The 16,383-nt window shown below is 39.6% G+C and overlaps 1 protein-coding gene across 1 annotated transcript; it reads right to left on the reverse strand.

Annotated features, from left to right (window-relative positions):
- Positions 1-79: 79 nt before the first annotated feature.
- Positions 80-16,194, reverse strand: wdr95 (WD40 repeat domain 95). Its single transcript, XM_027280378.1, has 29 exons — positions 15,943-16,194; positions 15,259-15,526; positions 14,016-14,069; positions 13,857-13,940; positions 13,624-13,689; positions 12,765-12,995; positions 12,007-12,092; positions 11,798-11,890; positions 11,665-11,710; positions 11,526-11,572; positions 10,535-10,652; positions 10,294-10,363; positions 9,548-9,788; positions 9,370-9,475; positions 8,722-8,873; positions 8,342-8,387; positions 8,117-8,223; positions 7,954-8,033; positions 7,809-7,863; positions 7,683-7,728; positions 7,225-7,284; positions 3,837-3,999; positions 3,642-3,737; positions 3,486-3,544; positions 2,744-2,876; positions 2,597-2,636; positions 2,170-2,258; positions 631-800; positions 80-505 (listed from the first exon to the last, which is right to left on the reverse strand). The coding sequence occupies exons 1-29, from the start codon at positions 16,008-16,010 to the stop codon at positions 437-439; spliced, it is 2,943 nt and encodes a 980-aa protein (XP_027136179.1). The 5' UTR covers positions 16,011-16,194; the 3' UTR covers positions 80-436.
- Between the last annotated feature and the right edge of the window lie 189 nt (positions 16,195-16,383).

Raw genomic sequence — 16,383 nt, forward strand, 5'->3', positions numbered from 1 at the left:
TTTGTAGCTTAAATTCTCACGATTATTTAATTCTACTTAATTTTCCTTGCTCTTTCTTTATGTAGCATGGGGTGCCGCAATGACCCAGTTTCCAAACTGTGATCAATACAGTTTCATCTTATTCACTTAACTCCAGTTCCTCAGCACTGCTTATGAAAGGATCAATACGAGCGAGGGAGAGGTCAGGTCTTACAAGGCTGTTTGGGGACTCCACAGTATCAAAGCGTTTCAGAGTGCACTGCTCCAATAGCTTGTTAGTGTGCCTGACAATTTCATGGCAGAGCCTGAAATGCAAGACACACTCACTCTAAATATAAATCTGTCATTTTTGAAGCTGAGTCTGGTGTAAGACTTGCATTGCATATGTACGGTAGTCTTTGCTGTTGTAATGGATATAACTCACACACTCTTGTGGTCCTCTGGGTAAAACACAATTTTAATCTTGCTGAATGTCTGCGTCACTGGTCGATGTTGCAGGATGTCTCAGCTCGCTGTGCGTCCCTGACTGCAATTATGCCGCAAGAAGAGCAGGCAAAGTTCAGTTTAGTTAAACATTTAGAGAGAAAAAGAGAAAGAGAAAAACATAACTCAGAGAGCTCAGATAATCATTTCTGAAGTACCGCAGCTCACCTTTAGTTCAGTTCTTTGATCCTCAGTCTTGTCGGATTTATCTGATTTTAAATTCAGTATTGCATGTTCTGGTAAACTCAGAGGATCGATCAGAATCTCATAGGGGACAGCAGGATGTTTCCAAGAAGAGGAGATGTGGACACTCCAGCTCTCAGACTGTCCAAATGTCCCTGCGGATAAAGACCAAATTCTCCATTTTAACGTTTTTTTTGCCGAATCGCACGACATGGTGCTGAAAGAATGTGACACAGTGAAAACTGCGGCATCTTAAAATGTCACATTGTCTGAATTCATTTGAAATCACTTCTCTGCAGCAGTGCTCCAATGTGCAGCACACATCCTACAGAGCCACAGAAAAATGTGATCTTTATCCCCAAAGTAGTATGAGTCAGGTTGAAAAATAAATGCCAAATTATTGCTTTCACACAGCTGTGCAATTTAATGACATTCCCTCATGTGCAACTACTTTTCAAAAAGGTGTGCAAGAATATCCAGATATTGTGAATCTCTCTTCCAGTTTTTCTGCCTGCAGTGGGCAAAACTGACAATCATTGACAAAAACACTGATAATGAGTTGTGTGAGAGATGCAGTGGATGTACACTGAGGTTTGACTACCAACCGACTGACAGCTGTTTAAAGGAACAGTTTAACATCAACACTCCCATGTTTGTGCATTAAATATACAACTACAGCCAGTGAGCTTAGCTTAGCACACAGACAGGAGCAGCAGCAGGAGTTTCCGAACCCAAAGTAACTAAATTCACCAACCAGCATCTCTACAGCTCACCAACTAACATGTCATACCCCCTTTGTTTAAACGGTACAATCACCAAACCGTAAAATGAAAATTTGAGCCTTTATGGACGTTATGTGCCGGACCATTTCTTGGCTGGGCTCAGTAAAACATCCTGTTTTAACGATTCCTTTAAGGGCTCTGGCTCCTGGTTCACTGTGTTCACTGTACCAGGAATCATTTAAATGTATTTGTTTGTTTGCAATGAGAAAAATCACATTTTCCACTAAAATGTTATGTCCTTTAGGCAGGCCCTGCTTCACTACCTGACTGAATGTCGGAAATTTATTTATTTAATTAATATTCTGCTTACATGGTGCATATTTCAAAATTAATCTATGCTATTAACAAAATGTAATTGACACGCTGTAAACCTGGGGCCAGGTAGTGTTCCCACGCAGGAGTATTGGTTGTTCATCAGCTCTCTGGGCAAAACATAATTAAGCTGCCATGTAGTTTGCTGTGTGCTTTGTACTTGATGGGTACTTGAAGGTGACAGGGCATAAACACAACGCACAGAGAGTGGGAGGGAGCGGGGGACCATAGGGGTACAACAGCTCATTTTTACCCCAGAGTCCCTTTGCAGGTTAATCCAGCCATATGTACCACCCCACTGAAATGAACACACCCATAAATAACATAATTTCCACCTTAATCACTGCAGCATGCTCAAGATGAATGCTATTTGCATGAACATAGATAATGTCTTGAAAGCAGGGATTGGCAGATACAAAATAACACCCACCTATGAATTCTCCATGTGCGTTCCAAAGGCGCACAGTGCAGTCGGTGGATGAGGTAAGCACCACTTGATCATTGTCAACAATCTGCAGGCTGGACCAGAATAAAGAGACATGAGATAAAATGGGAGAAGGCATTTTTGGCAGAACACTAAATAATCCACTCGCTGGTACGTCTGATGGCAGATCCTCCCGGCCAGCAGCTCACCTATACTGATAGCCTGTTTAAGAGCTTCCCACACACAGTCTCTTCTACACTTTGTTTTACTGCAGCAGAGGGAAGTTACGCTGCTGCTGCGGCCACCGACAACACAGAGCAGAGGATGTACTATGAAAAAGTTAAGGACACAACCCAGTGCCTGATATCTGTTTGAGTACAGTGGCCTGATAAATTTGTTTGACCATGATGAAGTGAATTTGTGTTTTACATACCCAGTTATTCTGCTGGTGTGGGCACGCCAGAAGTTTTCAGCTGAAAGATTCAAACAGGAACAAAGATTTTACAGGTTCTAATAGACTTTATATTTTCGCTGTGTGTTGCATCAAATCAATAGCAAAGGGAAAAAAAATGCAGCTGACCTCTTGGTGATTTTTGCTCAGGGGCAAACTGCTCCATGTTGTAAACATAGATGTAGCCAATTCGGTCAGCAGCATACAGCAGTGTGCCCTCGTCTGTTTTCGCCAGTTTTGTAATCTTTTGCTGAAATCTAGACTGCAACACGGACATAAAAATGAATATGTAAGACGTACTTTTCAATCATAGCGTGCCGGCACATCACCGACTATTCATATTCATTATCAGGCAATGATTCTCTTCCGCTCAAATACTAACACCAAACAGTTATCTCCCCTGCGGTGAGTTAATGTTACCTTCCCCGCAGACAGACAGACTTAATACATTCCCCAAGACAGTAGTCTATTCCAAAAAATATGGCATTTATTATAATAAATGTGTCCGGCAACAAATTGTAGAAACTAATCATAATGAAAGCACATGAAAAAAAGAGCACTTTAAAGCTGTTGCTAGGTAACAAAACACAAATGAGGTTTGACAACAAACCAGAGATCTTGTTTTGTGTAAAATATTAACAATTTTATTGCCCAAAAAAGACACATTTTGCCTCTTGCAAATTCATACGAGCATGTTTTAGCTTTTGTGTCCCCATGTTCACCCACCTCCCAGTATTGCGGGTCCCTGATTTGCATCTTGTACCTGCAAGGAAGGTACTGCTAAAACTAAGCCAAGAAACAGTGCACCACAAATGATTTTTCTGGTTTATCAGCAGTTTTAAAAGAAATATTGTTGAGTTAAATATCTTACGGCTTTGAAGCTGCCCATATATTTCCCGCCACTGATCACACTCCAGAGATGTATACAACCTTTAAAAGAGAAAATACTAATTAAAATATTGACCGACCTCATGGAAGCCTGTAAAGTGCAGTCATGCACTGTAATTAGAGCATTCATGACACTGACCCATGGCCCCGGACGACAGGAGAGCTGTAGCCGACTTAAACTGCCGTAACTTGGAGTTCTTTAGGAACATGATGCTTGGAACACTTGTATCCAGTCCTGTGAAACGGACAAAAACATCAACAAATGCACTATTTTAATCACATCAGAGTTTTTATTTGAACACATATATCATTCACTTCGAAGCTCCAAAATCACCTTGAATATTTTGCTGTTCAGCAAGAACGGGGCTGACGAGCCGACACTGGATTCGTCCAGAAACCACGTTCCACACTATAATCTCTCCATCATAGCTGCCGGTGGCTATGAGAGATGGAGGACAGTGTGCCACACAAAGGATGTCATCCTTATGGCCATTTTTCTAAGGAAAGACAATGGAAATGTGAGTCTCTAGATATAGATTACAGGATTAAAAGTTAATTGATATATCTATTTCTATATCTATCATGGCAAAATGAATTTGCAGCTCAACAGGTCACAGTAATTTTTATTTCGATTTCATCTAATGCTCACTAATGTTATATCTTTGTTTATTACAGGTTATTTTGGGCATAGCCAAGCTATGTTCTTCTTTATCTAGTCTTCATTCTGTGTTGCTGGTGGTACTTTATATAAGTAGGTAGTAGGTAGAAGTATTAATCTTCTCATTTAACTCCAATAAGTGTATTTCCTAAAAGTTCTTTAAACTTAAGGAGTTTGCGCACCTCACAGAATAAATGAACATTGTGAAGGTCACCAGTCTGTACACCAAAAACTTCAAGGGAATGTCTGGAGGGCTGAGGAGTCTCATTAGCAGTGAGCAGGGACGAATCGTGGATCGTTTCAAGCCATAAATGACCGTCAAAGAGTTTTCACTGAGCTCTTCATTTTGCTTACAGTACTCTGTCTGAGTGTGTCACACATTTTAGATCAATGACTGACTTGATGTCAGATCCTGGAGCGAGCAGACAAGCCAAACATTACTCCTGCCACTTCGCGTCACACCGTGATTCATCTTGTGCTTTAGGTGCTTGTTTCTCACTGATCTGAACAGGAATATTTTTGACGCTGCAGCGAGACACAGATCAGGAAAAGCAGATGGCATTTCTGACTTAACTTAATGTGAATTGTATTCGAAGCCAAAGTGAAATATTTAGCTGAACTGGGCCATGTTTTAAATTTTTTATGGGTTGCAACACAACACTGACCATCTGGAGGAACAGAAAAATTCAGTCAATCAGAGTCTCGATGGAGCGAAAGAGACCGATATATATAGAAGCAGCCATTGATCTTCCTTATGTAGGCCATTAATGAAAAACAATTTAAAGAGAAGGCTCTGTAGATAATCAGAGGGGTCACTTTTCTTACTGGCCACTGTAATGCAATCTTACTGCTCTGTTAATGGACCTCTTTGTGGGTGAGTGGAACCACCAGTCATAATGAAAGAGATGGAAGGCGACTCAGCGTCACCTCCTCCGAAGGATCATACACCATTATACAATCCATTTTCTCTCCTGCAGCTCGCATAAGCGACAACTGCTCTCTGCTGTCAGAGGTAGCCTGACAACATTATACAGGTGAAAGATTGGGTAAAGGGACTGTAATCTACTGTCTGATATTATTGGGGACTGGCTGTACAGCCTGGAGAGCATGAGGTGGCATTGATTATTTTAGATGGTGATTTTTTAATGATCAGGAGCGGTTATTAAATGTTTTAAAGCAGAGCTCCCGGTGTTATTTTGTACCATATACAATTCTATAAAAATCTATTCTATCATAGCCAGCTGGATGAATGAAATGACGCCTACCTGCCTGTCTAACTGCAAGCACTCTAGTTTCCTCCCACTGTGCCTACTTTAGCTTTGAGCATTATGGAAGTATATCATTTGTACCATTATTGTAAATTGTTACCCACTTTTCCTCCAGCACGGCCATCAACTATTATTTATATTCCCATTAGCCTCAGCTGTACTTCTTTGGATTTTATTAGAAAATTTTTCGCATGCTAACACACTGAACTAAGAAATAAGATTAATATTATATGATCTAAACATCAGTGTGTTAGCATTCAGTACAGCCTCACAGAGCAACTAGGATCACTGTGGTTGTTGCTCGTTGATACACTAGTGGTGGAAAAATATTCAGCTTTGCCTGATTTTACCTTGAGGAAATATTGCAGTGTAAAGGTCAGTAATCAAATGAAATCAATGGCGTCTTTCACGACGATATGTTTGCCAAATGTAAAACCCACTCTAACAAATCAATGATGACAAATCCCTGAAGAACATCAGTGGTGTTAGCAGATGTCTGACGTGCTCCGCATTATAATACCGTGACATTTCAGAGGATCAAGGATTTCATTTTTTCTTGAACTAGCTTTCTGTGTACACAATAATCATGTGTCTAAACTTTTATTTTTGTTGATGGGATTTTACGTGCAAACGAGAAAAAAATGACAGCGGCTCAAAATACTGATGTAACCATAGTATATGACACAACAGTGGAGATGTGTTAGGCATTAGGTGCACCCCTTGTGTTCTGAACTGAGTGAATGATGAAACCATCTTCACATTTCAGTGACAGCACTGGAGCAGAGCCTGTCATAAACTACAGGTATGCTGACAGGTCAAAGCTTGGCTGCTCTGGGACTCCAACACAAAGGAAAGCTATGTGATGTGAATATATCAGTGATGTGCATGGGAGAAAAAAAATAGCAATCAATATTATATGTTATATTATATAGATTACATCAATGTCTAGATACCATAAATGCAATATCGGTACATGAAGCTGGCACATTTATAAAAGCTCATTTCAGAACAAAAGCTCTTAAAAATGAGAGACACAGAATGAGAAAAGAGGGAGAAATAAAAAAGGGGGATGGGGTAAATCACTGCTTGAGTTAACTTTTTTTTTCTGCAGGCAATGCTGCACAGTAGGGCAGAGATCAGGGAAGCTCTGTTACCCATCTCTGTCTGAGCTTTTCAGCCAGTCAGCAAAAAACGATTCTTAGGACCAAAGACTACAGTGTCCTCGGTGTGTCCGTCTTATATGAACGCAGACCCAGCAGGGATGGTTTATCTTCAAAGCACCAGTGACTGAGGCTGAGCATGGGCAGAACTGGCCACAATATCATGCACACTGATTTATAATATAAACTGCGTGATCATATGTTTTGTTAAGCTCCGCAGGAGGCTTGTAACCATGACTGTCAAATAAAAAGCACAGTATTTGTCTGGTGAATATATCACTTAAATAAACATATCAAATGACTGTGTGTTTCTCCCATGATGAAATAGATGAATATGGTGGTAATTGAGTAGTACATAGCTAGAACACATTGTGCGGTTTCCTGATGTGTTTTTGATCATGCATTCGATTCACAACCCAATTTGTCCTTTTTTCACTCTCAGCACAGAAAGCTGTGCTTTTTAAAAAATCGAGGAATAATGATTGAATCCATCCAATGTTTCTACCGCTGTCATCCAGCCTGCCCGAAATAAATGTCACCAGGGGTATACAAACTCTCAATCAGAGCCTGCTGAACTACTTATTATTTTGGTCTGCTTAACCGTCTTTTCTCCAAGCTTTTGGGTTCATTAATCACCAGATCATCCTGCCACGTAGGCTTCGGCCTCTGGACGTGATGAAGGTCCTCGGGCACATCCTGACAAAATACAGATGCACAGGAGACATTTTACGTTTTCATAGTATTTTGTTGTCGTTATTTTATTTTGCTGTTGTTCCTAAAATTCTCATTAACCAGACAATGACAAGGACGTGTTGTCCGCCATGAAGGAAAAATGAGTACACTACTTTCTCATTTGTCCTGTTTTATAATAAAATTCAAAACAGCATATCTATATATAGTATGGGACATGAACTCTCAATTGACTTCTTGCTGTCTCAGAATGGATTTCAGCTGATAATAACAATGTAAACAAATGCAAATGTGATGCAATACAATGGAGGGATGGGGGAATTGGAGAAATAATTGGAATGGGATTTGTGAAACTCAACTGACAAAGAATAGCTGGAACTCATGTCCTTTTCTTTTGTACTCACCGAGTAAATGTCAATCTTCCGGTCCCGGCCAACAGACATCACATAGCTTCAAACATAAAGTACAAACATGGAATAAAATTTATACTGACACAAAGTACGCTTGCAAAATATCACATCATTACTCACAAATTCCTGTGAACTTTCACAAAGATGCAGTCGCACACCTCGTGACATTCACCATCTACAGGAAGGATTGAAAGTGATTTTTCACAATGACTGAATAGTTTAAACCTTTAGTTTTGAGGCAGTGACACAGACTTATAATACATACCTTTCTTCAGTGTCTTCAGGCACTGACCATTGCTGAAGTTCCAGATCTTCAGACAACCATCTCTCGCCCCTGTGATCAGTCTACAAACACAGTAACATATGTACTGTGATAACGTGACTTAATATATTTTATGAAAAGTGACAAAATGCTTCATGTGCTGTACCTCCTCCCTTTGTGGTCAAAAGTCATGCACGTGATGACAGACAGGTCGTGTGTGCCACCAAACTCAAAAACCTGACGGCCAGTGTTTAAATCCCAGACTTTCATCACCTGAAAGCAGCAACATCTGGAGTTAATTCTATATTCTAGAGAGAAGCACTGGGTTTATTTTTAGTGAAAATGTAAACTTGTGAACATCTCTGTCTGTAATGTTGTCTAATTTACTCACAGAGCCTTCACTGCAACTGACAACTTGACGAAACTCCTCGCTGTAGCTGCAGCACATTACAGGCTCATTATGTGAAACGGTCAGACGGCTGTGAAGCCGTGGCCTTACAGCGGAATAAAAATAACAAAATGAATAACAGGGAGATAGATATTAAGGAGGTTCAGTTTTTCTGTAGAGAAACATATCATAAATTGTGTATCGTTATGGTACAGTACAGGTGACATCTCTAATCCCTTAAGAGGAAATCTTCAAAATCATCAGCTGTCTTTATAGAACCAGACCATCGTCCTTAAATTAGCTCAGTGGAGGAATATTTCCAGAATATCTTCAGAGTACATTTGATTCTATTATGAATAAAGCACAAAGGCATGACAGCAAACCTTATCTTCAGGGAGAGCACAGCCATACAGTCTGCTGCAACGTAAAGGGATTTCATAGCAGAGGAATACGAGCATGCGGATATGTCACCATGAATCCTGCTTGCTTTGGTGTCTGCTGTAAACAGGCAACACTCATCCTGAATATCCCAGATCTGAAATGGGAGCAGGTGAACATTTACTATAACCACGTTGAGTGAATACTGCATGACAAGTAGAAATCTAGCATTGCAGTGTGTAAGATTTAGAGACATCGTGGTGTAGTTGCTGATTTCAACCCCCTTGTTTCACCGTCTCCTTCCAAGCAGGGAAGGAAAGTAAAAGTATGAGCAATAACATAACTCAAAGGTTAACGTACTTATCATGCTCCTGTCAGTGTTTGACAGTTTGATTGGATCATCATTATTAATGTATGCAAGCAGCACTTAAACACTATAGCCGGTTCAATAAATGTATACTGCTTTCTGTACTGCTGTGTTATTTAATCTGGAATTTTGCATCATGTTTTATAAACTAAACATACATTTATGTGTAAAGCCTAAATTTTAAAAGTAAGCTTTAAAGCTCAAGTATTGCACTTAAGATTTTACTGAAGTGTAATGCTTGAAGAATTTGAAACGTCCATTTGGGGGGAAAACAAATGTGATTCACCTTCACAGTGCTGTCCGTGGAGACAGAGTAGATCTGACTGTGCTCTGAGAAGATGCAGAGGTAGATGATGGGAGCACAGTGGCCTTTCAAAATACCAGTTGGCTTCCTAAAAAGAAAGTGGCCTTTGAAGTTCATGTCAATCATCTTGGAGAAAGCTCAATGAATTCTGGTTCCTCACCCAGAAAAATGCGGGTTCCACATGCGTATGAGCCTGTCCATGCCTCCAGTGATCAACAAGCTGTGCTTCTGACAAAGGTCAAACGTCTTGACGCCTTTGTGGATGCTGAAAACTGTCTGGTCACATGATGCCCGGATCTGTGGTGTCCAACTTAGTTGCATTTTCTTGGTTTTACCTTCATAGCAGGCCTCTCTGATCTCGGTCAGCTGCTGCTCAGCGGCCGTTAAAGGGAGCACACGGCCTCAAGAAGGAAAAAAAACAAAAAGCGTTTTATTACAAGGCCATGAGCATCGATCAAAACATGCTGTTTGGAGCAAGGGCAAGTCATTACCAGAATAAATGACCAAGCTGGCAAGTGGACATGGGCGATCACACACATACAGACACGAACACATACACACACACACACACACACACACACACAAACATGCTGGCATTGATTGGTGAATTTGTGATAGATGAGTCATAAAGAGTCATCCCTCACAGCTCTCCCATCAGGCTGCCGAACGTTCAACACACAGTTTAATTACTGCACATTGTAGAGTGAAAGACCAAAATACTTTTCATTTATTTTTCTTTTCAACTTCAGCATGTGTCATTAAAATAAATAAATAAATAAATACTTAAATCACAGAAAAGTCAACAACAGCATGCACATATAGAACAAACAGTCTAAGTCTCGATAATGAGTGTGGGTGGCCTGATGGTGCCAAAAAAACAAATGAAACAAGCCAAAGAGAAATTACCTATAACAAGAGACGCAGTTTCTTCACTGGATGAGGAGACAACAGCTTGATAACTCTGAAAGTATTTCGCCTAAATATAGAGAGAAGAGTTCGTTGCTGTCTTTATTTCAAGATTATTTCTACATAACAAGTATATTTATTGTTACACAGCGTCTGCAGGTACTGTGAGTTGTCACTTGGTAACTTACTATATTATAGGGAAGTACAAATACATACAGAGAGAGAGAGAGAGAAATGTCACCTGTGTCACCCAGTCCTGATGAACCTTCCATCTGACAAATGTCACATTGGGAGAAAGCACTGCATTGTCGATGGTGATGTTGGGTATGTTTTCAATCTTTGGCAATTCATTCCATAATCTACAAAAAGAGACGTTGAGACGTAGAATCACATTTCACATTTTTGATACAGCCTTGGGTAGAATATGTACAGAACACATCATATTTTATTGACTGGAAAACCTAAAGAGCTAAACTGAACTGAACTAAACTAAACCTAAACCTCAAGGTCACATCTCATCTTTGAAATGGCTTTGCTAATACGACTTTCAACAGGGCTATTTTTCAGTCTGGTCCATTATCAGAACTGAATAACTGCACTATGACGCCTGTCAAAGACATGGAGTGAACTCAAATATATGTTTTCATCCTGACTGAAAGGAGAAACATTTAACTGAAAAACAACATCAGATCCTTTTCCATGTTGCTGGCCACAATACATGTGCAAAATGACCCGCCAGTGAATGAATCACTAAATACTGACTCACTGGAACAACTAATACATACTGCGCGTCACAAAAGAAAAATATTCCCAAAGGTTTTCACAGCCCCAAGAAAACAACAACATCAGATACATTTGCAATTGTTTCAAATAAATCAAGACCAGACATTTTAGTCCTAAATGTATATTCCTTGTACAGCTCCAAATATCTGCACATCGAAGCTCAATATTTCAAGCTTGTGATATAATCAAAACATTCTTCTTATATCATAAAGAAATGATGAAAACTGCATTATGTCGCCTCATGAATGAATTCAAAAATTAGCCTTGACCTTCCAAAAACAATTTTTATCTTATTCAGGAAATGTATAGGCTTGTTATTGTATCTATTCAAATGTATCTTTTTACTTTCAGTAAACCTTCCTCAGCTCTGCTGCTTTTTTACTCAGAAAAAGGTTAACTGAACAATAACAGTGGTTATGTGTGTAAAGTCTTTAGAAAAGCACATTTACCTGAGGGTGTCTTCAACAGAGTATATTAAAATGATAGTCACACATCCCTGAAACACAAACACCCAGGAATAATTAAGTGGCATATATAATAAATTATTTTTGTTTGATAATTGGATCGCATTTGAACAAAAGGTCCCACCTCAGTGTCTCCATACAGAATGCAACATTTATCAGGGCCTGCAGAGCTATGAGGAAAAAACACAAACTATCACACTTGTTTGGACTTATTGTGAGACTTGGAAGGTATGTTAACATACAGTTTTGTTGCTCACCCGTAGTTTAAAGTCAAAGGCACCGTGTCCAGCGCATTGATCTGGCAATATGGAGCCAGAGTGGAAAGCTCATAAAGTTGGATCTCTCTGTCCCTGCAAGATAAGGAAGAGACATGCACCATAAACAGCAGCCTGGGACCTGCAGTTAAAGAGAGTGATCAATATAATTTGGTCTTTAAGTCATTTTATTAAACCTCTTCTCATATTACCCCGTTGCAATCATGAGCTTGTTGTACTCTGTCATCAGAGTGAAATCACTTGCCCACTTTGACTTTCTGTTTGCAGGTTCTTCGTTCTACAAAAATGATGAGCGATTATGTTAAAAAACCTTCACCAAATGTAATACATAACTACAGGAGAGAAGATAAAACAACAACTGTATAACTTGATGCAATCCAATAGAACAGACCTACTCATATTTTGTTCAAAATACTCTAAAGTGTAGATGACATTTTGTGCTAAACAGAGAGGACTGAGAAAATGACACTTTATATATATAATAATGGGTCAATCTGTGATATTCTTGTTTTTTCTTATCATCTACAGATTCCTTAAAAATAATTGGTCCTACTAACAAGATTTGCCTGTACAGCCTAAACCTGATATATCGTATTTTGCATATTAACAGACCTCCATTGTTCCCCAAACACTATTAAACCCACATCATTGAGCACCGGGTGACATGCTCCTTCATTATTATGAACATGGGGACTGTAATTTATTTTGAGTCATTGTCACACAACACGTGCTCCTGCTGTTAATACTCACTAGAACACCAAGGGTATTAATCATCATAATCATGACTTGAAATAGTCCCAAACAAAAATATTTCTCACTTAACTTTAGCGAGTGTCTACTAATGCTTTAATAAAAAAAAATTAAAGTATGTTTTTGTTGATTAAAAGAGTCTGACACATTGTTGGTTTTGGTCTTAGTAACATAAATGCACATGAACGTGAAAACATACAAAGATGTGTTTGGTCATCAGGGGATTGAGTTCAGGACTCCAGCAGCAAACAAAACCGTCTTCTCGCACTGTGACGATGGTGCCGTCATGGGTGGAGTGGATGTTGGTGATGGGAATGTTGTTGGACAATGTCTTCATAGTGGCTGGCAGAGTGAAAGCCACCTGCTTAATGCGTCTTTCAGTTTCCTGCTTCTCTTGATACTCCTGCAGCATGTGTGTGCAGAAGTCGCCCTGCAGCACATTACTCAGTGTTAGAGCTGTTAATGTTCTGGTTGACATGCAGTCATAAAATTGTTATTATGGTTATATAAGCAACTACTTGACAGATAAATATCGTATGTGTATCTTAAAGAGGATTGTCTTTGACTGTCATTGTAGATCTTTTTCAGACTCTTTTTAACAAACACCTCATATGCCAATATAACATCAAATATCTACAAATATCCTCTAATGACCTTTTTAAAAATGTAAAAACCAGGGTCATTTTTTTAGCTTGACAATCAGTACAGCCTGTAAAAACTATCAAGCCAAAGAAAAAAACACTTAACAGATACTGAAACTTAAGTCAAGCGTCAAGAGTCAATACCAATAGATGCTATTATGGGGGAAACCATCGCCTTTGAGTCAGCAAAAGACAAATGTGCGTACACAGGCAACGTAGAACAAAAGCTGATTTAACTCAAATCACTGTGTTCAGTTGCACTTACTCCACAAATCTTAATTGAATTTCAGCTGCCAAAATAACACCAACATATTTCATAGTGGCCTAACTTTTTTATTGCAGAATCCTGGTTAGCATGCATGAAGAGGTTCACACCTCACACTGAATAAAAAGGAACAAATATGAATTTCATCTCACCCATGAAATCCTTCCATGGCCTGAATAATCAATCTTCTTAAATAACCCTTGAATCTGTGCATTGCTCTGTGAAATTCAAAGAACAAAAGACTGAAGCGCAGTGACACTCATTGCAAATTAGTCAGGTAATTGCCGAGGCTTGTTCTTAATTGCAAAGAAGCAAGACACAGAGAACACAGAGATGATGGACTGGGAGAGAGTGAGATATAAAGAGAAATGTCACGCTGTCTTACTGTGTTAGACAAACCCAAACACTTCTTCACTATACGTCCAAAATTCTTCGCATCAGTGGATCTCAAGCCATCCGTTTCAAACTCCTTTACAAGGAAAAAAATACAGTCAGATGTTTCAGAAATGCATAACCAGACTCTCAGGGTGATTGTGCCATTTACCTCGAATGCTAGTTTCAGTTTCTGGAGGTTGTCAAGTGAAATTGTCTCATCAATCTTTTTGAAAAGAAGAAAAAATTGTGACATTACATTTTATTTTTACATGAGCCGAATCATGCAGGTTGATGATGACTATTACAAGTGCAAAATTTTCTTTTAGCCCACTCAAATCCACCACGCATAAAGTCTAAAAGTGCTAAAAATACAAACCAAGGTGAAAGAGGAGATTGTATTATTACACTGAACACCATTTAATTATCAACACACATGATTAGGACTCCACCTCTGAGTATTAATGACTATCTGTAATGACCACCACTAGCCCTGTCATGTCTCTGAGAAGGCCATATGACAGGCCATGCTCTCTATGTTAATGGCCTCTCTTCAATTTCCCACGGTTTCCTAGCAACGGGTCCTCGATCCATGACATTCTTTGATCTATCATTAATAAATAACAGGGATAAACAGCTTAATTCCTCATGGATGTAACTAGGTTTGAGGTTTCCCTACGGTATATCCTGAAATGTCAAGATAATTGTTTAATCAGTCGGGGTGATGGAGGTACTGAAAGTGTTCACGTAACCTCGACTGTGCTCCAAATCCCTTTATTAGAGCCGCATAACTTTGAACTCCTGAGCCTGTTCCACCTAATCTGTTATGGCACGTTGCTCATTACAATGAGCATGGGAGTGTGACTGACATCTGCAACTGCAACCGGCAAACTTTGGCTGGCGAATTTGTGCCAGACATCATTCCATCATTCTTGTCAGCTTGAAAGCTTGGATCTGAATCTACTAGGGTCTTTTGAAGTATTTGGCTTCAGCATCTCTGTTTGGTTTACTTTGGCCTGAAACATGGCCGTCCCAGGCTCTGGAACAGATTGTTCTGCCTGATGTGCTGTCAGACTGTGAGTAAATTGATCATCAGCTTGATTTAGAGCGACATTTTTGGCATTAGCTTACATTCATTCTGCTGCTGGTGAGATATGTGTTAGCTACAGTTGAGTTGAAGCACTTTGGAGAGAGTCTAAACTGGCAAGTGTAACAATGTAACACTCTAGTGACACCTTGAGGATAAAAGCAGCAACTTTAAGAAAGCATGATTGAGAAATGGTGAAAATCTACCATGGCACTGAAATAATGCAGATTTAGGACTCCTTTCAGATGCAGATAGCCTTAAGCAGATCACCTTATTGATTACTTACTTATCTGATTTCACTTTCAAATAGACGTGTTACAAATTTTACCTGGAGGCTGCAGAGGCTGTGAGTTAAGTCAGTGCTGTGATGCTGTCGTCTCATCGTGTGAGCCCGGTCTCCGAGTGTGACAGAGTGTCTTCGCCTGTTCTGTTTCAGTAGCTCTCGAATCAACCATTCAGGCTGCTGTTTTCTGTCCTCGCTGACACCCACTCGTCTTGGTGCAGCTGAGAAGTCATCTGTGACTTTCTCACCCCGACTACCTGGCCCAGAGCTGTTTCTCATCCTCTCCTCTGTTCTCCCCAGTTCAGAGAGGATGCTGCAGGATTTAAGATGTTATTATGATCAAATGCATGCACTGTCCTTATAGTAAAGGGATGAATATTGTTTTGGCTCTCATTGAAATTATATGAGAAGGATGTTATGGTGTCTTTAATTACTCGTAGTAGCAAGCATTTTTATCTTTGTTATAAAACACAGGGCAATCTGTTTATGAGTTCCAGGTGAGCAGACTTCCTGTATTACATAGTAACTGCTCAGTGCTGCCACAGATGGCAACTCAATCACCATGGCAACTGTAAACATTTTCTAAACATAATAGACAAACAAGGCAAGGCTTCAAGCACGTCCAGTATGACTTTGCTAGACGTAAAACCCATAACATTAACATAAAAGTAGCATTGAACTGGAATCAAACTCTTAGTAAGAAGAACAACAAGCAACAAAGCAGACTACCTTGTCACATTTCGTGTTTCTAATCTTCCTGAAGCTGAAGAAGCGCGAATCCTTTTCCCCAGTGGCATCCTTTTTAGATGGTGTATCTCAGAGGCTGATGTGATGTAAGAAACCTACTTTAGTGCAGCACATTTCCTCAGTCTGACCTCCACAGAGATGTTAATCAGACAGATCTCACCTGACACTCACTCTAACATTACACCTGAGCAGAGCAGGTGGCCCCATGGTAACTAAGAAACCAAGAGTGACAACTGAGACTACAAAACCAAAGACAAGACTCTGCACTTTGAGAGAAAACAGCTTAGTCACCATCTTAAATCTTATTTAAATCTGTTAACTGGTGTAGCAATTTTCAGGTAATTATCGTTTAATTCATCTCATGAATGCATTTTTTTTTTTTACATTTTTATTACAGCACCAACAAAAGCATCATTAACATTC

The sequence above is a fragment of the Larimichthys crocea genome, chromosome VII, assembly GCF_000972845.2.
Source record: "Larimichthys crocea isolate SSNF chromosome VII, L_crocea_2.0, whole genome shotgun sequence".
NCBI lineage: Eukaryota > Metazoa > Chordata > Actinopteri > Sciaenidae > Larimichthys > Larimichthys crocea.

Bases quoted from the DNA above. Each gene is read 5' to 3' on its own strand.
- wdr95 (XM_027280378.1), bottom strand. From the start codon at position 16,010: ATGCCACTGGGGAAAAGGATTCGCGCTTCTTCAGCTTCAGGAAGATTA. The intron at 13,941-14,015 runs GTAAATGGCACA...TTCCTTGTAAAG, and splicing joins AACTGAAACTAGCATTCGAG to GAGTTTGAAACGGATGGCTT. The intron at 8,874-9,369 runs GTGAATCACATT...CTCCCATTTCAG, and splicing joins CCACGGACAGCACTGTGAAG to ATCTGGGATATTCAGGATGA.